The sequence below is a fragment of the Lytechinus variegatus genome, chromosome 2 (genome assembly GCF_018143015.1).
Source record: "Lytechinus variegatus isolate NC3 chromosome 2, Lvar_3.0, whole genome shotgun sequence".
Classification (NCBI taxonomy): Eukaryota; Metazoa; Echinodermata; class Echinoidea; order Temnopleuroida; family Toxopneustidae; genus Lytechinus; species Lytechinus variegatus.
Window position 1 is genome coordinate 70,802,943 of NC_054741.1, and position 24,991 is coordinate 70,827,933.

The window sequence follows — 24,991 nt, forward strand, 5'->3', positions numbered from 1 at the left end:
GGGGGGATGTATGATTAAGAACTACAAAATTTTTAATTCCAGTGGTAGTATTGTTTTCAAGTTTGCTACTTTGAGAAATTATATAAAGGAAAAGAACAATTATTGCTGGGTCAATGCAAATTAAAGTAAAGCCTTGTTGAGTTTGGCATTGTGTTTCTAGAGTAGATGCTGAGAAAAATAACCACGTGTGCTAATAATTGTATGCTTCAAGTAAAAAAAAGTGGTCCAAAATTGCACAGATAAACTTCTAACAATCATAATGATTTCATTATTATGTCATATGATCTCATGTGCAACTGTGGGAAGAATTTTCACAAAGTTTTTTTAAATTTGCGTTAATTTTTTAAAGGAATTGCATTGGTCTGTACTCCCTTACCTCTGAAAGAATTTTTTTCATGCCTCATTGATTCTGTACAAAGAATGTTGCTGAACTAATTTTTCTCCTTATGAGCTTCAATACTTTAAGGTATCTCAGTTAAAATGCATGAAGAGAGTTTTAATCTTTTTATTATTTTTTTTTATTTATTCATTACATATGGTGCTTGCTTTCACATTTCAGTATTGTTCAAAAGGTTTAATCCACCTTGTGTTTCTAACCGTACAGGGAAGTGACCTGAATTCTTTATTTTGATAAGAATAAAAGCAGCTTTTGAAGTCAAATCATCATTTGTTCACTCTTGTAGTAAAAGTTATTTATATTTTTATTGAGTGAAGAAGTAGAAGATTATATAGTTTTACTTTCATAAAGACTACTACATACTCTTGCTGAAGGAGAACTTACATGGGCAAATCTAGTAGCATGTGCCCTTCACATGCTCCAAGACTGATACTGTTGGCTTTTACATTACAATTTCTCTTTTTTTATCCCTCCAAACCAAACTCAATTTTGAGTCTCATATGTGTGGATTCTTAAAATGACAATAGTTTGTTAGAGTTTAACAAAGCTGGAGTGATTTCATGATGTCCAGGATTGTTGTTTCCGATACCTGCCTCAGTATCCCCCAGGCTTCTGTCAAAGAACACTTCAATTCCAGTTCCTTGCAGCTCAAAGGTTTGCACTTCTTCTTTAGTGATGCCACTACCTGTAGTAGGATGATGGTGATGAGTATTATGATGATGATGATGATGATGATGATGGTAGTGATTATGATGGTGAGTTTGATGATGATTAGTGGTGGAGGTGTTTATGGTGGTTGTGATGATGATGATGAAGAAATTGATGATGATGACAAAGACGATGTTGATAGGGATGATAAAAAATAGTCAAATGAAAAGAAAAAGAGAATAATATTGAATGATACTGCGTGTGTTTACAGTAGTTCATGTTTTTAACTAGACCATAAGCCCCAGCCCCTCCTCTGCTCTATATTGAATTTTCAAATTTACTGTTGTATTATTTTTATCATTATGTCAGTACTTCATTATTAGTTATTTATTTTTATGAGAGTTATGACAGATATAACTAGAAATCAAATGATACCAATGGTCTGGCTGGTGGTTAATCCAGTATGAAATTGATGTCAGAGAATGAAGCTAAAAACAGAAAGTGTAGAATACCTTCAGCAAAAATTTGCAGAGTAGGACTTTTGTGCTCGACATCCCACATTGCTCTCGCCTCTATCAATGCCTTCAGAGTAGCTGAGGTTATAGAGGACATATAACATATATCTAGAAACTTAAGATGACTGCAGTTCATTGCTATGTGGTCGAAACCTGGAAAAGAAGCAAGAAAGTTAAAAATTTTGTATGAATGGGAATAATAAAACGTTTTTTTATTTTATTATTAATGATAATTATAATGACAATTATAATTAGTAATATTAATAATGACAAGGTGTACTAGTAGAAGTACCAGTAGTTCAGCCTTCCCAAATATTGATGGGATTAAATAATCTTATGGATTTTAAAAGCAAACTTTGAAAATCAAATTTGTAATCGTGCAATAGCAGAATTCTTTTTAAAAAGTCTGGTAGCACACTGAATACATTAATTCCCCCCAATAAAAAAATGTTCATAGAAATAAAGAATAAGGACACTCCTATGTACTCACCCCCATCATCACACCTTGTATTACTTCGTATGAGAAGAGTCCTCAGTAGTCCCCGCTTTCCTAGAGATTCCAGGCCATCATTGGTCAGCTTGATCAACAAAAGTAACTTTAAAACGTGTTAACTGAATTGAGCCATGAAAAAAATGATTAAGAACAGAATACTTATTTAGACTTCATGTAACTTAGCTTATCAAACATTACAAATGGTAATCTCATGGCCTTTCATTATTTACTTTGTCTTTGACGATGTACAACATACACCTGCCTCTTGGCCTTATTTTGATTGATATTAGCATAATAATTTATTTTATTGCTACTATCAAGAGATTATTATTTTGTAATTCTAATGCAAATCAAGTTGCGCACACGTGAAACAGCTTATTTTTTTCAATGTGTCTGTGTGTGAATTTTGATTATTGCTGCATTTGGACGTCATAGAGGAGCATTTCGTCATGTTCGTGAAAGACCTTGTTGGATATTATTTAAACCTTAAAGTCTGTTACCATAGTTTATCAGCAAATCAAAATCAGGAAAAGGTTATATCACAATATCGCAACATGTCATTAGCATAAGAAAAGTAATTTTAGATCTCGATATATTTCAGGGATTTTTTTTATTCAAGTATAATTCTATCATACTATCATTATACCATTTCTCATCAAAATAATGTTTCTCAAAAGTTTCTTATCCTCTCAGAGGGTACAGAATATCTGGGTTCATTCTCCTGCATCAAAATCACCACACCATGACAATATGGAACAAAATTATGTGTTGAGTTTTCAAAGTGTCAGAACTTCATTATTCAGTTGGAGCCTTCAAGAAATCCCCGTCAATCTACAAAATGGGGCAGAAACTGTCCTACTTTGTCTTCAGGTGGATATAACCATGGTAACAGTGCTCAATGGCCAATCAAAATTAAAAGGATTTGATGGAAGTTTGGATGGCAAAGTTACGGTGTTATCCGTTATGAAAGAGGGCCCTGGGTGGGACTCGATCTTACTTTCAGGAGTCCACCGAGTATCAAGATTGCAAGGCAAGGCAACCGAGCTAGATGCGTTAAGCCTTTCCCTGTTACAGCATATCCCATTGACATAGTCCCAGAGATGTTCAGTTCCTGCAGAGCTGGACAGGACTTGCCGATGCCTTCGAGGTGGACATCATCCAATTGTTTAAGCCCTTGTAGACATAGGACTTGAAGATGCTGAGTATTTTTCAGATCCATCAAGTCGTCAGGAGGAACTTTTTAAAAGATATTACAGGAAAAAATCTTCAGCCCAGCGGAATATGATATTTCATAGAAAAGAAACATGCATCAAAAGTGCAAACGCCTTTCTATCCCCGCCCAAACATGAACATAAGATCTAAATATAGTAGACCAAGACGAAGCAGACAATTATAGGGAGAAAAAAAATCATGTCTTCAGAACATTGCACACCGTTGGTTTGGGGAGAAAGATAACATTTTTTTCATACATAGAAACCCCAGGAATTTACTATATGATCTTCTGAAATCAATTTCTTATCATGATAACGTTAGATTACGATTGGCTAAGATTTTATGCTGATTTGTCCTTAGCTCCGACCTAAAGCTGTGCTTATTTCCAAGATATGTATTTTTTTTCGCCATAAGATCATTTGTTTCTTTTTGAAAGATTGAAATACTTGCTTTGTTGTGTGGAACTAAATAAGACATTAGTACTTATTATGGGGGCCCTTATTATGCACACATTTTTTTATCCCTTGGTGTAATATAATTGAAGTTGATGCGTTTTTAATGAAATTATAATTGAAAACATACCAGATAAACTTCCGCACGCATGAAGTATCTTAAGATTCTGACATTTCTGTGAAGAACACAATATTATGTTTTTGATTAGAAATTTAGGAAAATTTTACGATATAGGCATATAATTTCTTCAGTGGTAGACCTACTGACCCTTGCCTGTGCATGAAAATATTGTCACAATAAAAAGATATAAATTAAAATACTTTTTTACATAGAAATACATGCATGAGCTGCTTGTCAGGCCACACCACATAATTAAATCGACCCTACAAAAAATCAAAGGGATTTTGTGTTCGTTTATTTGCTGTATTGACATGTATATCAATATAGGCATGGGCGGAAATCCCAATATAGTAGGGGGACACAATATCAAATGTCCCCTACTATTTTGGGTCTTTTATGATGAAGAAAAAACATTCAAAATCGAAATAAAACGTATTTTGGACGAGATGACCTTTCTTTTTGGGGTGATAACCTTTTTTTCTTTCTTTCTTTTTTTGCTTGTCAAATTTTCCAGCCCGTGGTCCCCCCCCCCCCCTCCTGCCTTTGGGGAGAGATTTCCGCCCTTGAAAATAGGTCTACGTCAGCTTTTATACAAATAGAGTTGAGTGTTTAATTGGAAATTAAATAACCTTAATTTATACCTCGGTCAGCTTGTTAAGTCCTACCCATCGATCGACAGACATATCAGGTAGGCGTCTCATCTGGATTCGGCGACAGTACCCGAAGTTGAGTACCTCAAGGTCTGTACAACGCGAGGCCAAGATGTCGATTGCCTTGTTTGTTATCTTCCAGCCTGCCATCACGTTTACCACCCGACAGCCTGGGTTCAGCTCACTGAAACACTGTCAAATGATTGATGAATTCTTTAGGAAATCGCACTAATGAAGTATTGGTCGTAGAAAGGCTTCGTTAGTTCAGCACGAGTCAAGACACTTAAGCGTCGCCACCAAGAATCTAAAAAAGGAGTATACCCACTGACCTTCGTGCTATATAGGGTTCTTTATCTATACATTTCCCTCTTAAAGTAAACTGAGCATCCTGAACATTCCTCGATCAAGCTAATGATTTTTATGTAAATATCACTTCTTGTAAATATATGTTAAAAAGGAAGAGGAAATCATCGACCAAACTTATACCTACAAACCCATGAATTTTCCACAAAACGGACTATTATTTTTTTTTATTGATTATCTTTCGTTTACCTTTCCAGTCATCCTCTCGTTGCCTTGCAGATCAACATAAATCAGATTCTTGCTATTCATACACAGACTTTTCACTCTGTTGATGAGAAAAAAAGTTTAATTTCAGAAAAGCTTTATGCATCCAGAAAAAAAAATGAATAGTTGTTTCCAATTTTCCATGAAGAGCACATAATTGTGATCTTTGTCGCCTATAAAATGCGATTTTTTGTGTGTGAGAATTCCTGTTGGGAACAACGCGTTGAACAAGTTTTCAAACTTGAATAGGGCCTATTAATTTTCCTATATTTTTTGTACAAGAATAAAAAGATGAAAATTATGTTCTGAGAACTAGATAATCTTGATCACTGCTGATCATCCACCATTTGCATTATTTGATTTAAATTTTTCCTTTTCTAAAGTAAACCTTAATTTGCATTTCGTGTTTTTCGTATTGTGCAGTTAAAAAGTATCAAATTAAAAATGTCATTGTTCAGTTGCAAAGCATCCAGTCATAATGAAAACGATTTTAAACCAAAAGTCAATTAAATGCTTCATAGTACCTTACTGGTATTTGTTTATAACCCCGTTATAACCACGTTTTGTTCTGAACGCTGGATGGATAGATTACATTTCAATTGTTATGACTATATTTATTATGGATTTTGTCTACTCTTTTGTTTTAAATGAGAAAAATAAAACTGAAACGGATAGGCGTAACCTCGTGTGACCAGAATATAGCAATTCATTGTAAAAACTATGGGTTGAGCTAAAGCTGAATTATTCTTACTCTATATTTTGAATGATAGAAGTTTACTTGGAAAGATGGGAAGGGTTAATTGTATACGATTACATTTCTTAGAGTTTAGAGATCAATTTAGGCGTATATATTCCTACATATACATATAGTATATTTTACTTACCCATTTTCTGTTAACTTCTGACAATACCGGGCAATGAAAATCTTTTGGGAATAGACAAAGAGATCACTTAATTTGTATCCATACAATAGTGGAAAATCTATCGATCGATGTGAGTAGGCCTACAGTCGGATGACTTTTCTACGAACATACCCGAAAAAAGATGAATGAATGAATGAATAAATAAATAAATGCTAGAATAAATGAAAATTAGAAATAGATAAAATGAAATATATTGATGGTGATGATAATTATAATAGTAATAATAATACAAATAATACTAACAATAATATAACAAAAATGATAATCACTGCTCGACTGGGAAGGGGGTGGGACACATATGTCACTCTTATAACATGAACGAACGTTCCTTCACCACAAGGCGAAAAACCTTGTTATCTTATCCCCATATTGTTTTTTCTTCTGATTTCATTTTAAATTAACATTTCATATAGCACAATTCGACACTTCACATTTCAATTTTTGCTTCAAAACTTAACTTGGAACATGGATCATATATAACTAAAAAGAATGATGAAAACATTATGTAGGCCTATGCACCCAGAGGCACAATAATCAGCAGCCCGCCCCCCCAAAAAAAATCACCTGATTAAAAAAAGAGATTCAACATCAATGACATCTAAATATATTGCACCATCATATACCTTCCTCTTCCCTTCCCCTTATTTGTCAATTATTATATCCCCCCCGATATATTAAACGTTTTTGCACCCTAAACGCATGCAATATTAGCAGCACCTAAAACACTGCAATTACAGGGTTAAAATCTACAACCAATAAAGTGCATAGCAACACCTTGTGCTTGTGTGTCAACCCCGAGAGTTAGCAATTGAACCCTAAGTCCATCGGATTGGGTCCATTTTTGTGACACTTAAAAACTGTCTCATTTAATCTATAGGCAATTATCTTCCAATGATTAGGGCTACCATGTTTTAAAATGAAGCGACAATTATGTAAAAGTATATATATTTTTGGGTGAGTGAAAAGGGCTATGTAACTCTTATACCTCGATCTTTGGACATCCAATGGAAATGGTTTCCATGGTCGCATTGTCCACAAAGCTTTCTGATAAATCCAGGTACCTTAATTCCGTGCAGATTTTTCCTGCATGCGTTTAGAGAATAACAAAGAACATTATAGTCAGATCTGAATTCAGATAACTCCGACGTTATCTCTTACTTCATGGGACTAGTACTATTTCCTAGTTCCAAATGAGACTTAGACCTTGTTTTAATCAGTCTTTTATAGATACAATAATATTTGTTCGATGAGGTGTCGGTCAAGTCAATCTTCGGGCTCATTATGTTTTTTTTATTTCCTTCGGCTGTACAAATAAATTGGATATGTATGTCGAATTAATGTCAATGTCAGCTGCATGGGCGTTTTTTTTTTTTTACTATGCGCCTTAATCATTATTGCGCCATGAACCATGTAAACAGTGTAGTTTGTAAGCTTGACTTTGGATCATATAAATATCCTTACTTATTATTATCATTCTTCTTCTTCTTTCATTTTTTATGACCAGTGATCGGGCATTCTGGATGATGTAATCAGTTAAATAAAATCTACCTTTAAGGACAAGTCCACCCCAACAAAAACTTGATTTGAATAAAAAGAGAAAAATTCAAAAAACATAACACTGAAAATCTCATCAAAATCGGATGTAAAATAAGAAAGTTATGACATTTCAAAGTTTTGCTTATTTTTAACAAAACAGTTATATGAATGAGCCCGTTACATCCAAATGAGAGAGTCGATGATGTCACTCACTCACTATTTCTTATGTTTTTTATTGTTCGAAATATGAAATATTATGATTTTCTCCTCATTGTCATGTGAAATGAAGTTTCATTCCTCCTTGAACACGTGGAATTCCATTATATTAACATTTTGTGATTCAGGCAAGGAGGTCCTAATCGTCAAATACGTAAAAATGGAAATATTGTATAATTCAAATAATAAAAAAACAAAAGAAATAGTGAGTGACGTCATCGACTCTCTCATTTGGATGTAACTGGCTCGTTCATATAACTATTTTATTAAAAATAAGCGAAACTTTGAAATGTCATAACTTTCTTATTTTACATCCGATTTTGATGAAATCTTCAGCATTGTGCTTGTCTGATTTTTCTCTATTGATTCAAATCAACATTTTTCTGAGGTGGACTTGACCTTAAAGTGTCTTAAAAAAAGAATAGACTGGATCAGAGTGAACCCTTTCCAATATATTGCATAGGCCTTCGACATATTTTAATGATTATGGGTGGCCTCATGGATTTTTTTTTTTACAGCAAAGATAAATTTCTTTTCTTACCATACCTATGCGTGACAGTGACTCGGACGTAAGATTCTCGGAAGAACCACTGACATCTAGTTTCCTAAGATTGCGACATCCCTTCCTCAAAGTATCGCTCAGAAGAAGGTCATAATCTATCGCTGGAAGCTCTACATCTGCAGATAGAAGAAATCCCTCAGTACTGCTTATACGCTCCGAGATATTTGACCAAGTGCATCGAATACGAAATAAAAACTTTTCACCTAAGTATAAGAATCGTAAGGCTTCACAGAAAAGCTGTCGAAAAACTTGATATTCATGGCTTACCATCGATCCGTGGACACCAGTTTAGGGGATAGATTAACAAAAATCACCGATAAGAGCATTGCATCCCCTGATATCTTATTAAGAGATTACCTCACGTTTATACCCCCCCCCCTCTTATGTTGGCTTACCTGATTCCCAATACAGTAAATCACAAAAGACGAGAGAAGTGAGACTTGACCACACAGCCCGGGAGGCATCGTTCCATCTCTTACAAACTGTCGATTTAAGTTGATTAATAGAAGAATATTTGAACCGCTTTTGATGTGTAACGTGTATGGTTATGTTTAATCAGGGACGTGAGAGGGTCATCTCACGTGCATGCCTGGTTAAATTACAATAAGAAATTTAATAAACTGAAATATATGCTGATGGTATCACTGGCGGATCCAAGGGGGAGGGGCACAGCCGGTTCGTGCCTCCCCCTTTTACCGGTGTGTTGGCTCAGTTGGTAGAGCGTCCGTCTTACAACCGGGAGGTCGGGGGTTCAAACCCCGGCCGCGTCAGACCAAAAGACGTTAAAAGATGGGAGTTGCTGCTACCCTGTTTGGCGTTCAACGATTAAAGGGATAGAGCCTCGTCGATCTGGCGCTGCACAGTGGCTGCCGGGCCCACGATCAATTGGGCAAAGCAAATTTTCGGAGTACTTCATTTCATGTCTATTTCGAACAATAAATTATGGATTTTTATTTTCATTTTTCAATTTTTTTTTCTGGGGCGAAATATCCTTAATTTTTGGTTTAAAACTTTTGTTTGGCTTGTCAAATTTTTCCTCGGAAAAATGTACCCCCCTTTGGAAAATCCTGGAGCCGCCCTTGGCTGGTATCATTTCGAATCACTGATAGTAGGGTAGTTCTAAAACAGGGATGAACAATGATGGAGGAGGAGAAGAAGGATGATGATGAGGGGGAGAGAACGGTGAGAAGGTGGTGGAGGTGATGGTTATGGTGAAGATGAAGATGACGATAACATGGAGGAAGAAAAGAAGGATGATGATGATGATGAAGGTGGTGATGGTGATGTTGACCACAAAGGGCCTATCAGAACTAGGGGAGGATCAAGGATTTTCCCATAGGGGGTGCACATTTTCCCGAGGAAAAGTTTGACAAGCAAAAAAAGAGGACATTTTTTACATTACAAATTTTAATTTTGCTTCTCAAGGAGGGGGGGGGGCGGCTGTGCCCCCCCCCCTGGATATGCCAGTGATCAGAACAATTTATACTAGACTTCGTTGGGACAGCTAGAGTATGCATATTGAAATGACTCAAATCTCTCCAATTATTTTTTTTCCGATCATATTTTTTTTATCCTTTGAACGAACTAAAGCCAGCCTGACACTTGCACGATTTTGTGTCACGCATTGGCACGACTCAAGTCGTGCCAGTGCGCAAACTAGTCGTGAACTGGCGTGAAGTGTGCGTAAACACGTCGTGACACGTCGTGACTGCGTGCCATGTCGGGACGAGAAGTTTGAAATGTTCAAAATTTTGGTCACGACAAAATTTAGCGACCGGGTCGTGAACTATGCGCAAACTGTTCGTGAACTCGTCGGGACGATGCGGGAGGATGCGTGCCAGTGCGTGGCAGTGCGCGCCATGCCCGACTGTCCCGAATAGTGGAACAGCTCACGTCGTGTTCACGAATAGTTCAGCACGACACCGTCCGAATTGCGCAAACTCGTCGTGCCAATGCGGGAAGTGCGTAAATTATTGCGCAAACTATGCGTGAACTCGTCGTGCCAGTTCGTGTCAATGTGGACACTGACGGGCACGCATTCGTGAACTATTCGTGAACTCGTCGTGAACTTGTCGTGAACTACGCGTGAACAAGTCGTAAACATTGCAGGAGCCTCCCAGTTCGTGCCCCAAAAATGGCACGACTTGCCACGACAAAATCGTGGCCAAAAGTCGTGCAAGTGTCAGCCTGGCTTAATGGATGCCCGCAATGAAACATCAAGATAGAAAGATTTTTAATAATACCGATAATAAATGACTAACTTCCTGTAATTACTTTCCTCGAATTACTCTTTAAAAAATCTAATAAAAAGAAAATAGCTTACCCCCTTCGAAATGTGCTTTGTCGAAAGGGCTTTCCAGGAATGTATAGATCTTCATAAGAATCTCTCTCGGTAGATTATCAAATGAGGCCATCTCTCTTTCTTATGGGCAGAATTTTCTCGAAGGCATGCATCAGCTGAAATACAAAAAAATACATCTACATTGTAAGTTCGTGTAAATGAAATATGTGTTAAGTCGTCATTTACCAGTATTTGATTTAATAGTTATTTCCAAATTTCCTTCTTTTTTATTACTGTTTCTAAGAGAGAGGGGGAGGGGCTGTACCCTGTACACACTGAGGTACCCTTGCTGGGGCCCGTTGCAGAAAGAGTTGCGTTTAAACGCAAGCCATAAAATCAATCGCAAGTCCCAAATGCGCACTGTTGATTGGTTGAAAATCTAGTTTCGCATGATTTTAGAGTTACGATTGATTGCAACTCTTTCTGCAACGGGCCCCAGGAGGCAATTGTTGCCATCTAGTCTTACTCACAGACCTGTTATAGCGATATAATTATGATGATTGTTATTCTTTAAGTTCACCATTATTAATATTATGAAAAATGTATGAATGTTTCGTGTGTAAAATAAATAGTACGTACTGAAAAGTCGATAAAAATGCACTGTTAAATGCCTTGCTCACGGGAATAAGTACCGTACGTTGCCGGGATCGAACCCCGGCCATGATCGATTACAGAAATTTGCATTAACGAAAATTTCCAAAACATCAAGCAAATTTTGACCCAGTATCAAACTAATGCATTGCAGTTGTATCATATGCCCTGATTATAAAATCATGATGATTTGCTTTTAATCTATTTTAAACAAATACACAGTAGGTCCATCTATCAAGTTACTGAGAGGATTCTTTAAAAGATTTTTTTTCTCCATTATTGCAAATCAGCAAATTCTTTTCAATACGCCTCCTCCTTCACGCCTCCCCCTAACTCTACCTTCTCTCTCCCCCCCCCAAAAAAAACTAATAAATCATTGAAACGGTCACCCACATATCGTCAAAGGTGCTGTTTCTGATAAACCTTATCGGCCTTCCATGTCGTATTAAATAAACTTCAGATTACTAACATTTTTCCAGAAAGAGCAATTATTTTTTAATCAGTTTATAAAGTAGTTTGTATTTGTCAACAACTTCAATTCATATACAAAAAAGAAATACGCATAACAAATAAAAATCCAATTTTTTTACAAATTAAAAAATACCTTGACAACCCATAAATTTAACACTATGGGCCCTACATTTTTAGAAATACATAATTATCTATAATATTGATGGTAATTACATGCATTAAGAGTAACTCTACAATAAACTCAACATACTCATTATTTTTTTTCCGCGTTTCAAATATTAAAAGTTTTTTTTAAAAGAGATTTTCCAAATGCAATAAAAATATATATTTCGTGATCGATTATGAATATATTTTCATGGATAAAAAAATTAGTAAAATAGTTATCATAACAAGAAAAATTGAGAATTTTTTCTTTTTAATTTCAGGGTATGACTTCACTGAATTTTGATGATGCAAAAAACGTTTATCAAATAGTTGCAACTATGACAAGATGATCAATATCTTCAGTCCCTTTAGAGATACATGTACGCCTACTAGCGATATAAGCATTGTAATAACAATTATTCTATAGCATAATAGACTTACATTGCATACATTTACAAGACTTTGCAATACAAATACATTGATGAATTCATTCTTAGATCAACTTTTTTCTATCTGAAAGAATGTATACGCTATGTAAAGTTAAATATTAAGTTGATTTATTATATATATTTTATAATTTCAAACCTTAAAAACTTACTTGTGATCGATTACAATCGCTGAACTTAGTTTTTAAAAAAATATTTAATCCATTTTAATAGTTCATCTGTAAATGTGATGAATTTGAAAATCATTTAAAATATATAAAATATAAATTTGTTGTCTTACAAATAACATTAATGGCTCATACAATTATTTTAGATCAGTAATTGAAAACCAAATATTACTTTAACCGTAAAACAAAAATAAAATATATTGTACTTATTTGGGGATTCCCCTTAAAAAGTTGACCTAAAATAAAGCTACCCTCCCGTTACAGGGTAGCGACCTTTGATCACTTTTGGAAGGGACTGAATGCGGTTAGCTCCCGTCATTCGGTCACCACAATTACAACTAATGAAAGTACATACTAATCGCAGGGGACAATCCGATGATCCGGACGGTAAAATCAGATGTCTGGACGTTGGGTTCAGATACAGTACGCGATCGCGAAGTTGAAAACTCGATCTCTTCATTTTGGTCGGGAAATTCCTATTTGAAAACAGAAAACGAAAAAAAAAACATCGCCGTGATTTGGAAGATCTAATGAAGTGGCCTATTGGCCATTTTTTGTTTAAATTATGATTTCATGATCGGGCCAATATTTATCATTATTTACAAAATAGGGCCTATACTCACTTTCCAAAACAGGCACAAAATCTGAGCACTGTGTCCAAATTTCAGGGGAAGAAATCATCTTTCTAAAATGTCTGGTCCATTTTGATTGCATGTATACTTCATGTAAATGGAAATTCAGATTTCAAAGAACAAAAAGAGACCAAAAAATTATTTTGCTCAATTTTGGCCAATTTTCCATGTCGCGGGTGGGGCGAGAGGGTCGAAAATTCAAACTCCTTCAAAAAGAGCAATATGCCGCCAAATTTCTGGAGGGTTCTCATTCCTATAGCCATTTAGGCCTCCTATAACTAGGCATGATCTCCAGTGTATTTTGATGTCGCTGATATTTCCTATTTGACGATTATCGAGTGTGATTATAAGGGCACACTCTTGATTTGTCTTAAAAAAAATATTAACCCCAGAGGCAATGGTGGAGTTTTTATTTCCCAGTCCGTTGTGCAAAATAGCAATGTGCCTGCATGAGAATTTATGGGTGTTTTTGAAGTACTGTTAGCTGTTACATTTTCTATATATGTACATCACCATTGCTCAAAATCGAATGAAGTAGTCGGGTGAACAACCATTCCCCTGATATCAAAATATGTTTTGGGGAAAGGGGATGAATCTAAAGCACGATCCATCATATGCTAATTTAGGGAGGCTTTTTTTATTTCAAGTTATTGGAAGAACAACTCTGATTTGCATGTTAATCTATGCAGAACATAATGATTTTTGGCCGTTCTTATTCACATTGCTATATGCGCACGAGGGGGCCGCAGTGAGCATGCTGAACTGAGAGGTCTTCTAAATAAGTCTATTTAGACTCAAACAGGGGCGACAACGCTAGCAGGAAAAAGGTGTTATCAGAGTATTGAATATAATAATTACAAAATATCATATCATTTCAGTAATTTACCTGGTCAAGCAGAGAATCCCATTACATAAAACTGTATGGCAGAACGTCTCCATGGCCTATATCCATCATATGCATGACATCGCCTCTTTTGGCTCCAAACTTTGTTTAAACAAATAGGGGTATGTTTAAGTGGCAAATATAGTATGACCTGTTTGCCATATTTGAAATGCTCTTTTGAGTAATTATTTATTTTGGGAGAGATGTATGTTTGCATTCAAATTCTTAATTCAATTCTGTTCACCCTTACTCTTCCTCCCTCAACCCACTTGCTCCTTCCTTTATCTGTCTCTCCCCTTTATTTTTTTTTTGGCTATCACATATAGTATCTTAAGAATTTCATTTTTGTCAAATTTGTCTCGTTTTGGTCTCAAAACTTAATTTTCCTGTTAAAAAATGGTAAATTATACTCTAATCTTTTATCTCCCTGTCTCTGTCCCCCACCCCTCTCTCTTTCTATCTCTACCTCTATCTTTTTTTATTTGCGTGTCTCTATTTCTCTCACAAAAACATACATGTATATGTTTTGTCATCCTCAAATGAGTTTTCAATATTTTCTCCCAATAATCATATCTCCTATCAAATCTATAATCTGACAATTGGATGACAAATCTTATGCTTTAATATTTTCCATTTATTGCAATATATCAAACACATGTATCTTCGTGCTATGCACAAAGCAATGGTCTTAAATATATCTGAAATCACACATTTACATTCCTTCATTACTTCTAATCTCAAGTGGGGGCTCAAGTGAAATGAAAGCAATCTCGTTATCATGGAATTTCAATTCCGTTTGTGTGAGGTTATTTTTCTTTAAAAAAAATCAGCGAGAAAACAATCAGCTATTAAAGGCTCCACTGTTGGTCTTTGACTAACCAGCACCTGAATAATTAATTCAGTAATTCACATGATGGGGGAAAAGTCAAACCTTTTTGCTTTTAAGTCAAATGTTTTTGCTTTATATGCATTACCATGTGAAATAAGAAATAAATGTATGAAATGAACAACACCACCATTCCGTTTATATACCTAGCTCAAACACATGAAGAAAATGCAAATGATTTCAAATTCAAAATGCATCAATAAAACAATAATCTTGTACTAAATAATCAGAGAAATACAGAAATATCAGAAAGCATTAACTGAAAAAGAAAGAAAATAAACACAGCACATTGTATTACATGGTTGTGTACATCGCACTGAATGAAACTAACTTGACCAGGCTTGATCAGATTAATCGACCACGGATAGTCTACAACATTGCCCCTGATCAGAAATTCTTGAGGAGACAGCCCATACCAGGCTTCTGACAAAAGAGAGGTCCTAGCTCTTAGCAAGATTAATGAGCAAAATCAATAATTAGCAGTTATTTTTTTTATTGCCTATGCACAATAATCAAAATCAAAACAATATGTGCAAGAACTATGAAAATTAAATTGACGTAACAGGGCTTGCAACACGCAAAATACAACAAAACAGGTTATTAGAAGTTATTACCACTATCCAAAAGGGAGTTTCAAATGGGCCACATATTTTTCTTATATTTCAGCTTACACACAAAACCAATTCCTTACAAGTCATTCCAAGGTTTAGATTACCCTTAAATTTCGCATGAGTTTCGCATGAACTATCTTCCTCCTGATATATGAAATGGTTTATCTGCACATTTCAATTGATTACATTTGAAACATTTATTTGAAGGCAGCTGAAAGGATCTAATTAAACCTAAAAATAAATCTCTGAAGCCAACAGAATGAGAAGAGGTAAAGAAGCCACATACGAGCTTTGATATAATGCCTGACCAAATCAAGAATTTGTACTTTGGATGAGCCTTGGGTATATAACATGAGCCATACCAGATATAAGTGTTTGGTTAGCTAGCTCAAGGATGAACTGAGCTAATGGGTAACAAGAAATGTCTTCTTCGTTTGGTTTGTTCTTCAGAATCCCTGTTGTCCTAACACAATCATCATCACTAGATATAGGAAAATCATTTTCAAGGAGTAGATCATTGGCTGCGTTTCCCATCTCACTGCAAGAGTTTCTTTGCTCAGTTCTTTTTCCTAACCATGCCATGATGAAGTTTACCATTGGTTCAGGGAAAAGAGAGTTCACCAGCTGCTTTGCCTGCGGCAAGTTGTTGATCTGGTCAATGTTCTTTTGTTTGAACTCCACAACCCTTTCACTGATTTGCGATACCTCTTGATTGAACTTTAACCCCAGCCATTCTGCCAAAACCTGGCTAACCCTGTCTGATTTCTGTCCTAGGGCTGCTCCACTGTCCCTCTCTCTGGTTTCACATACAGCATCCGACAGGCTGTTCAGGAGCTGCAGGCAAGCGTCGATCTCCACTCTCGTCATGACATGCAGCATTTCTACAACATGCTCCATGGAGCAGGTGAGTTCCTCTGTGAGAATTTCATCATTGAACCGTTCCCCTAACTCTCGTAACCTTTGCTTTATGGAACCACAAAGGCATTTGGCCTGGTCAGAAGAGGACCTTGGAGACTCATTCTCTGTTAACACTTCCTCAATATGGTGAACTTGAATATCTGAAATGCCATTTCCATCTTGTAGAACTTGATCCTCCGTTGAAGTACTTTTGTTGATTTTAAGAACAGGTGCATTCACAAATTCTTCTAGCGTCCTCTTTCTTTTAGGCACTGTGTTGCTTATTGAGATTGTGTATTGCCTTTTAATTACATTCCTAGATTCTTCCTGGCTTCTATCTGGAATTCCTTTTCCATCCAAAGGGTCATGGTGCGTTGTCTCTCTGTGGTCAATAGGCACACTTGGTCCAGTTGATTGTAGAGATATGTCACCATCAACACCTCTGCTCTTGCTACTGTTATTGTTAATATACTGTACTTCTATACTAGATGGAAGTGAAGGATCCTTGTACCTCTTTCTCCAGACGTCCTAAAGGAATACAAAAGGGCAATAATTAACATAAATGGTAGAACATCAAAACTACACTTATGTCTGCTTGCTTTGTATGATAACTTATTTTAAACGAACACATACATATATCTGAAAACTATTTTTCTTATAATTTCTATGATCCATGGATCTGTATTTCTTTATCAAACAAGTCAAATAAACCCACACACACACACACAAACAACTCAAAAACACATAGGTATGGAAAGAAACAAAATTGCCAAGTAAATACCCTGCACCACAGTACTCTCATTTGGTAAACAAAACATTGGATTTTGTTTTGGTATGAAATTATGGGATGATACACAATAATTTGATATTTGCTGAGTGGATTTGGCAAATTACAAATCCCATCTATTATCATCATCATCATTCCAACATAAACTTGTAATATGGCTCAAATAACACCCGTTTCACAGTGAGTAAAATAGACCCCCGGCAGTTAAAGTGCTTCATGGTTTTGGATATCGGCTGTCAATGCTCCGCTCATTTACCTTGAATATTCTCATGGTTTTTAACATTATCCCCATTTATACGGTAACAAAGAAATATGCCCTAATGTTACCCAAACAATATTCAAACATAAGGCCTGCTATAAGGTGATCATCTCTGAGTTATCAGTGTGATAAGAGTGAAAGAGAGATTTTAATCCTTATTATTCAATAGAAATGAAATATTTTACACCTTGTCACTCCACATGCTTGACATCCCAGTATAACATCCAAAGAGCTTCATTTCAGGATTACTGTGACAAGTACAAGAATGCCTTCAAAAAGAAAAAAAAAGAAAGAGTATTGCCAAAAGGATTACCTGTAGAGCATCCATTATGGCTACTTGCTGATGTGGTGAGTGGAACTCAAATGTCACCTTGAGAGCACCTACGATGCTGTAAAACCACAACCCTCGGCTTGTCCCATGTAATCCAGGGAATTTAATTCCTGTCAAAAGCAAAAATTTTAATCTGAATATCACTTGATATCATTCTTCAAGCAATCTGCTCTATAGAACAAAACTACAAAGACCAACTTTTCAGGAATTTTTTTGAGCACTCAGTCACAATTGCATTTGTGTGTGCAGTCAGTCCTGAAAATCAAGCAATAGAATGATAATATGACAAAATTTAATTATTTCCTGAATTTAAGTAGAATGAAGCAAATAAATTGATGTCTAAAAATACAAGGGATGCAGGTGATGTGTTTATTATTTCAGTTGGAAAAAAACGAATTCCTTATAAATTACACACCTGAAGGGAATGTAAGCTTGGTAGCCAGTCCTTGCTTGCCATATCTCGCATGTATTCTAGGCTGATTATCGGCTGTCACTGATGTCCCAGTCAGGACATCGGTGGCAAGAAAAAGTGGAGTACCAATTGATAAATCCTGAAGAAGAAAAACAAGATATTTACATAATTCAGTTCAGTTCAATTTATTGATTTTCTCAGCATGAAAATGATATCACAATACAGGAACGACAAATGATATTAGAGAAAAAAACTACCAAAAAGGTTATCAATACTTGTTATTATTAGATCCCAGTAAATTAAATTAAGTTGCAATGAAATATATAATAGCAGCATTGAATCAAAATGTGCACACAGCAGCATTAAACACCAGCAAACATAGTTACATATATTATACACACATATTATTAAAATTTAGTTGGCTTGGCGGCCAAAGAATACAATAATCATGATTGGTAGTAGAATGCCATATTATATATATATGTATATATATACATATATATACATACATATATATATATATACATGACAGCTTTGGCAACTCTCTTCTTTTTTTATTTAATATGTTGTGAAAGAAATGAATGAAGAGAACAATTGTAGCATTGCTTAAATCAAGGTTCCCCACAGCGATTCCACGACATTTGCTCATGACGAAAACCTCTGTTTGAGAACACTATACCCCAGTTTTTCCATGGACCTACTCCATGGTTTTTCTCAATCAATTCTCTTCTCCAGTACGATAAACCCTACTGCCCCAAGTAAGTATCAAAACACCTGTTTCTTGACCTCGGTCCGAAGATAACATAACAGCCCGAGCCTGGTCCCGGCAAAGCATGCCGCCATTTTTTGTTTCCTTATTTCGTGGTCGATTTTCTTCGTTCGAAATTGAAAATGGACTAACATTGAATTTCTGAATACAATATGCCTTTGAAAACGTGATTAAGTATTGAATACAATAATTTCATTCCGAAGGTCCTACTTCAGGCAGAGAAGTCTTACGTAATAGCACAGCTGTTGTTTATCATTTCGTCCCTGGCTCAACGCTCATAATCTGGCCTGTGGAGGTGAAATTGAGACAGCGGGGATTACCTGGCCTAGCGGGGTTGATCAGGCGGGTGTTTCATAGAGCTGTTCGTAAGTTAAGAGCGACTGGTGATCCTGTCTTGCGGTAAATGGTACACACCATTGGCGATGATCACCAGAAGTTTTTAAAGTCGCTCTTAACTTACGGACAGCTTTATGAAACGGCCCCCAGGGCTTGGAAATGATCTCAAATACAATTTGGGGTCTAATACCGCAGTTTGCAGTCTGAACTGCGGTCTTTCTCCAAACGGGGGTTTGACGTAATGTTCAGCAACAATTTCTCTGCTTTAAATTCCAAACACTAACTGAATCAAAAGACCAGCTTTAACCCACTCATTCAATGAACAAGGTTGCTTTAACCCACTTGTTCAATGCAACCATCCTGCCTGTGGGGAATCTACAGGTAGGACTATGTCTATGTATGCTAATGCTGTACATATCACACACTATAAAAAATCATTAAAATATCACTTTTGTGACCAAAATTACTAATTTCCATACAGTTGCAATTCAATTTTCATTAGTAACTTAGAATAATTTTTGTATTGACCAGAGCACTCAAAAACTTGAATTTTGGGCATATTTTTGTGTACCCCTCTATTGGTGGAAAGTTATATCAATATATATATGGCAAGAAAATTTTCATTTTTCAATCTCTATTTTCAATTAAGAAAAAATAATTAAAAAGAATAAATTTACAAGAGCCGAGTTATATGATGAATAGCAGTAATGAACATGATGAAAACTGACAGTGTAAGAAAACCAGGCATTTGTCCCATAGAGAAAATAAGCCAAACATTGTCACCCTTATTTTGCCACACATGGAGATGTAACTGAGAACAAGGTTATATCATAACCTTGTTCATTTGAATGAGTGTATACGCCTACAACTTTTGGTGAAGTAGATTCTAGACCTAAGTTACTTAGGCTAAGACTAGCTTAGCTTAGGTTTACCGTCTAGAATCTACTTCACCAAAATTCGATAGATGGGACTGTACAAAACTGCCATAGCCTAGGATTCAATAAAACTGATTGGAAATAACAATTATTTACCCCATCTATGAGGACTGATTGCAGATCTTCATTAAGATTGATGAATCTCAAAATCCCATTCTGAACTGAAATTGTTGGAAGAGTAAAGTAACGGGAAATATTTGATGTCATATCGAATTATATTAAATGTTCTTCCTTCAGAATTCGATGTCGCACGTCATCGCGTCGTCTGCAACAATCAAATATGAAACGTAGAGGGCGCTGAACCGCAAATTATATAGGGCCTTGGCAAATTGATAGCTCTGGCAAATTGCACATTTACATACCAACCCATAACCGGTATGTGCATAATTACTGTTGTGTGAAATTAAGTGAAACATAAAAATGTCATACCATAGAGCTATTATAGCTCTATAGTCATATCTTTATTATAAATGCGACCCAAAAAAAATCAGCATTATGCTTGCTGGATTTTTCTTTTTATTCAAATCAACTTTTTGTTGGGGTAGACTTGCCCTTTAAAGAAAATCATAAGAATCGGGTACCCTTTTCTGCCAAACTTCCCTTAATTGTTAAAGGACAAGTCTGCCCCAACAAAAAGTTGATTGGAATGAAAAGAGAACAATCTAACAAGCATAATACTAACAATATCATCAAAATCGGATGTAAAATAAGAAAGATATCACATTTCAGAGTTTCACTTACTTATATTCACGTCCTGGCCGGTATGCAAATGAATAGACTGATGACGTCATCCACTCACTATTTCTTTTGTATTTTATTATATGAAATATTATAATTATATAATAATTCCTCCTCATTGTCAAGTGAAAAAACCCGATTTATTCCTTCCTGAACATGTGGAATTAGCATTGTTTAATAGTATGGTTCAGTTATGTTGGTCCTTATTGTCAAAACTGTGAAAAATAAAATATTGTATAATTCAAACAATAAAGAACAAAAGAAATAGTGAGTGAGGGACATCTTCTTCTTCTGTTGATTTCCTCCAGTCCTGGAGAACTGCGAGATCCAGTGGATACGCAGAAAAAAAGTGGTTTGATAAATATGTTTAGAGACAAAAGAGACTGGCTCAGAACGAAGTTGGAGTAAAGTGTATCACAAGGCTGTCTAGTTGTTGTTCACTAGTAACAGAGAACGCTTGACATGAAGCTCATGCAAGAAATGAAGGGAGTAGTAATGAAGTTGGGGAACTGAAGCAGCAGGTATACTAGTTGCTTTAGTGTCCAATCCAAGAAGTACAACATTAGTAATATCAGCTGCAACTTGTGATGCAGGGGTCATGGCAAGATCATGTTGGAGATACGGAGGAAGGTTGGCAAGGAACCTTTTCCTTTCATCCGCGTAGAGGGTACATTCTCCTATAAGGTGGATTACAGTCTCATCCTTGACATTGCAGTAGCAGGTGCTATCGTGACGCCTTCCAATTTTGGTGAGACGTGAGTTGGTAGCATAAACACCACAAAGAAGTTGACTCTTCAGGGATAAGGCTTGGCGATGACTATGAGAGTTTAGTCTTGATGGGAGTAGAGTTGTCCTCTGGGTGCGGTCTAGGTGACTAAGCAGCTGAAGTGAGGATTTGGCTGCTAGAGCAGCTTGGGTTTCTTCCTCCCTGTGGTCAAGAACGGCTGTATAGACGAGTCTCTTCCATTGTTTGTACTGTATAGGGGAGTTGAGAAGTTCATTGAAAGAAGGTAGGTCGTACTTGTTGAGGAGGGACTGGAACATTTGGATAGTCTTGGAGCTGGGGTGCTGGCACATAACATGCAGAAGAAGACGATACTCAAGCCTGCAAGGGTCGAGGTTCACCAGCTTCCCCAGAAGTCTGAGGCGTTGGATTGCTACGATATCAGATACAGCAGGGAGGCCAGTGAGGATGTGAACTGATTCGTTGGCAGTAGAACGAGGAAGACCTAGTAGGGTTTTAAATAGGGTTATTTGGGCCCTATCTAGGCGATCTAGGGCTGCCTTTGTCAGGTGGATGACCTCTGAACCATACAGCATCCTAGGTATGCAATATCTAGAGCTCTCCCAGAGTGATGCCATGACTGCGGGGGTGAGTCCCATACGGAATGCTCCCACGCCTGTAAGAGCATAGAGAGTCTTGTTGCCGGTAGATATCATCTTGGAAGTAGCATCAAGTTTGTGTGAGGACCGGGTAATACCCAGATGAGGGTGCTTGTCTACGAGAGGTATGGTACTAGAACCAAACTGCCATACTTCTGAGGTCTTGGGACCAGATCCAGTGATGATGACAGCACTCTTAGACGGATTGATGGTATAGCGCCACCTGCAGGAGTAGTCAAAGACAAGTTGAAGCATTAGTCCAGTCAATCTAGCCAGAATAGGGGGTAACCCGCCACTAATTGCAACACTTGATTTTCCACTGCAATGCTTTCCATGAAGGTCCTCTTAACAACATACTAAAAGTCCCAAAAAATCCAAGCAGTGGAAATTTATGAAATTTGCATATTATGCAAATTAGCCATAAAAAGTTAGAAAAATAAGGAAAATAGTCCAAAGATTACAAATTAAGCGTCCAAAACAATTTAAGTTGAGCGAAAAGTAATGATAAATAACTGTATTCAATGTTTTTATTCAAAAGCGCAAACAAATCTACCTAATTTGCATATTATGCAAATAAGCATCCTTATATGGAAAAATTTCAAGATATTGTAATTGTTCTCATATAGACTGCTTGAAACCATTTGATTTATGCAGACTTTTATATATTACTATCACTAAGCATGAGAATTCATCACAATGCCTGAAAATTAATTTGCATATTATGCAAATTAGCCATTAAAAATAGGAAATAAGGAAAATAATCCAAAGATTATATTATTAAATGTCAAAAGCAATTAATTTGAACAAAATTTTAGTGATGAATAAATAAGTACAATGTTTTTATTTTAAAAAGCTAGCAAATCTGCCTCATTTGCATATTATGCAAATAGGTATCCATATATGGAAAATGTCAAGAAATTTTGATTTTCTCACATTGACTGTTGTTCAAATCATTATGCTGCTATCACTAAGCATGCATATTTATCCTAATATAATTTGTATTTAAGGGAAATACTGGAAATGTGCTCTTCACCACTCTAGGCGACACCGCAATACTTACCCGTGTTAAGAAACTGAGACTCCACTCACGCGCATTTGGGCAGCCCTAGCTTAGAACTAAGCTTTCTTTCCGTAAAAAATCTTTATTCTTATGATTCAATAAATGTTAATGAATATATAATTACTCTTAAATCGGTACTCACCGGTTCTTTTCTTGAATTTTCTGCCAAATTCCCACGCTTCTGGCTTCAATTCTGCGATGGATTCTGTTGCCATAGACAGCTACACATGCAACTCTATTTATAAATGGAGCGCCCCTTACGAGAGTTGTTAATGCCGCGGAAAAATTGTTAGGCATTTTGGCCTGTGGTCAAGGCGTTCTTTTGTTCTATTTTTTTTATAGGTATGAGATCGAAATCACAGCGACTATTCACACTGTTCCATAATGATTCCGAAAGGAGGTGCAGCACCCCCCACCCACATGGGCGCAAATCCCAGGGGGACACTTCCCCCTAACCCAAAATAGTAGGGGCACATTATCAAATGTCCCCCTACTATTTTTGTTCTTTTATATATGATGGAAAGAAATAGGCCTACATCATTTAAATCGAAGTAAAACATGTATTTTGGACGAGACGACCTTCTTTTGGGGGTGATAAACCTTCCTTTTTGTTTTTTTTTGTTAGTTTTTTTTTTTTTTTTTTTGCCTGTTTTCCAGCCCCTGGTCCCCTACCTTAGATTTCCACCCTTGCCTCCCACTACTCTTGATATTGTTTGCGAATCTGTTTTGTAAATTAAAGGGGAATTTCACCCTGATAAAAAGATGATGAAAATATGAGAAAAATCATTTCAAAATATCGATGAAGGTGTTATTTGACAAAAAATGGAGTTGATAGAATTTAGAATGCTTGATTTGTGACGTCTATAACGAGCAGTTGCTCTATCCTAAATATAAAATGCCCAAATTTCCCATTTTTAATGGTCCGTAACGACCCACTTTTTTCTTTTTGATAACAAGTATGAATTGATATAGGCCTACTAAAATGTACCATAAAAATCATTATCATGTATTTCTTGACATTTCATTTACTTTTTTACCATAATAATAGCTGCTTGCAAAGGCCTACGCCGTCACAAAAAAACCCGGGGGGCCGGGGGGGGGGGGCACTTACATTGACGAGTGGAAACCATGCGCGACCAAAAAAAAACGTAAAAAGGATGTCCTTTTCACGATAGGGCACGTTACCTACGTAACGTGATAAGGGTGTCAAAAACACAAAAATAACGAAAAAAGGGTATCTATTAATTCGCTAGGAAAACCGTCGTGTTTAGGGTCTAATTTGCGGGGATGATAAAACAAAATCAAAATGTTTTATAAAGGATGTCCTTTTTGCTCCAACACTTCGTGTTTAGAGTCCGATTTGCGCGAGGTGTAGAAGGTGGGGTCGTACTAAACCAAATAAGGTAAAGCCGACGACCGAAGGACCCGTAACAATAAAACATTCCTGTACTTGTTTAGGGTTCATTTCAGGGAATATTTGCCAAGAGTATCGTTTTGTTTCCAATACTTGTTAAGGGTAGGGTTTCACACGCCAATACTTGTTAAGGGGTGCATTTTCAGAATATTGAAATTACGTGTTTAGGGTGCTTTTCGAGACCCCATGGTCGCGCATGGTATCCA

At 36.3% G+C, this 24,991-nt stretch overlaps 2 protein-coding genes across 2 annotated transcripts; both read right to left on the reverse strand.

Moving 5' to 3' along the window:
• Positions 1–1,957: 1,957 nt before the first annotated feature.
• On the reverse strand, positions 1,958–6,053 carry LOC121406938 (F-box/LRR-repeat protein 2-like). Its single transcript, XM_041597813.1, has 7 exons — positions 5,940–6,053; positions 5,041–5,116; positions 4,480–4,680; positions 3,848–3,893; positions 3,051–3,289; positions 2,051–2,138; positions 1,958–1,977 (listed from the first exon to the last, which is right to left on the reverse strand). Exons 2-7 carry the CDS (start codon positions 5,098–5,100, stop codon positions 1,958–1,960), a joined length of 654 nt encoding a protein of 217 aa, XP_041453747.1. The 5' UTR covers positions 5,101–5,116; positions 5,940–6,053.
• Positions 6,054–14,578: 8,525 nt separating this feature from the next.
• Positions 14,579–20,449, reverse strand: LOC121408874. Its single transcript, XM_041600562.1, has 4 exons — positions 20,287–20,449; positions 18,154–18,289; positions 17,721–17,848; positions 14,579–16,889 (listed from the first exon to the last, which is right to left on the reverse strand). Exons 1-4 carry the CDS (start codon positions 20,395–20,397, stop codon positions 15,777–15,779), a joined length of 1,488 nt encoding a protein of 495 aa, XP_041456496.1. The 5' UTR covers positions 20,398–20,449; the 3' UTR covers positions 14,579–15,776.
• Positions 20,450–24,991: the final 4,542 nt, after the last annotated feature.

Coding starts and splice junctions, on each gene's coding strand:
- LOC121406938 (XM_041597813.1), bottom strand. CDS start 5,100: ATGAATAGCAAGAATCTGATTTATGTTGATCTGCAAGGCAACGAGAGG. Junction 3,894..4,479: donor GACTTAACAAGCTGACCGAG/GTATAAATTAAG, acceptor TGTTCTTCACAG/AAATGTCAGAATCTTAAGAT. Junction 3,290..3,847: donor TGCGTGCGGAAGTTTATCTG/GTATGTTTTCAA, acceptor TCTTTTAAAAAG/TTCCTCCTGACGACTTGATG.
- LOC121408874 (XM_041600562.1), bottom strand. CDS start 20,397: ATGACATCAAATATTTCCCGTTACTTTACTCTTCCAACAATTTCAGTT. Junction 17,849..18,153: donor CAAGCTTACATTCCCTTCAG/GTGTGTAATTTA, acceptor TGCTTTTGACAG/GAATTAAATTCCCTGGATTA. Junction 16,890..17,720: donor CCATAATGGATGCTCTACAG/GTAATCCTTTTG, acceptor GTATTCCTTTAG/GACGTCTGGAGAAAGAGGTA.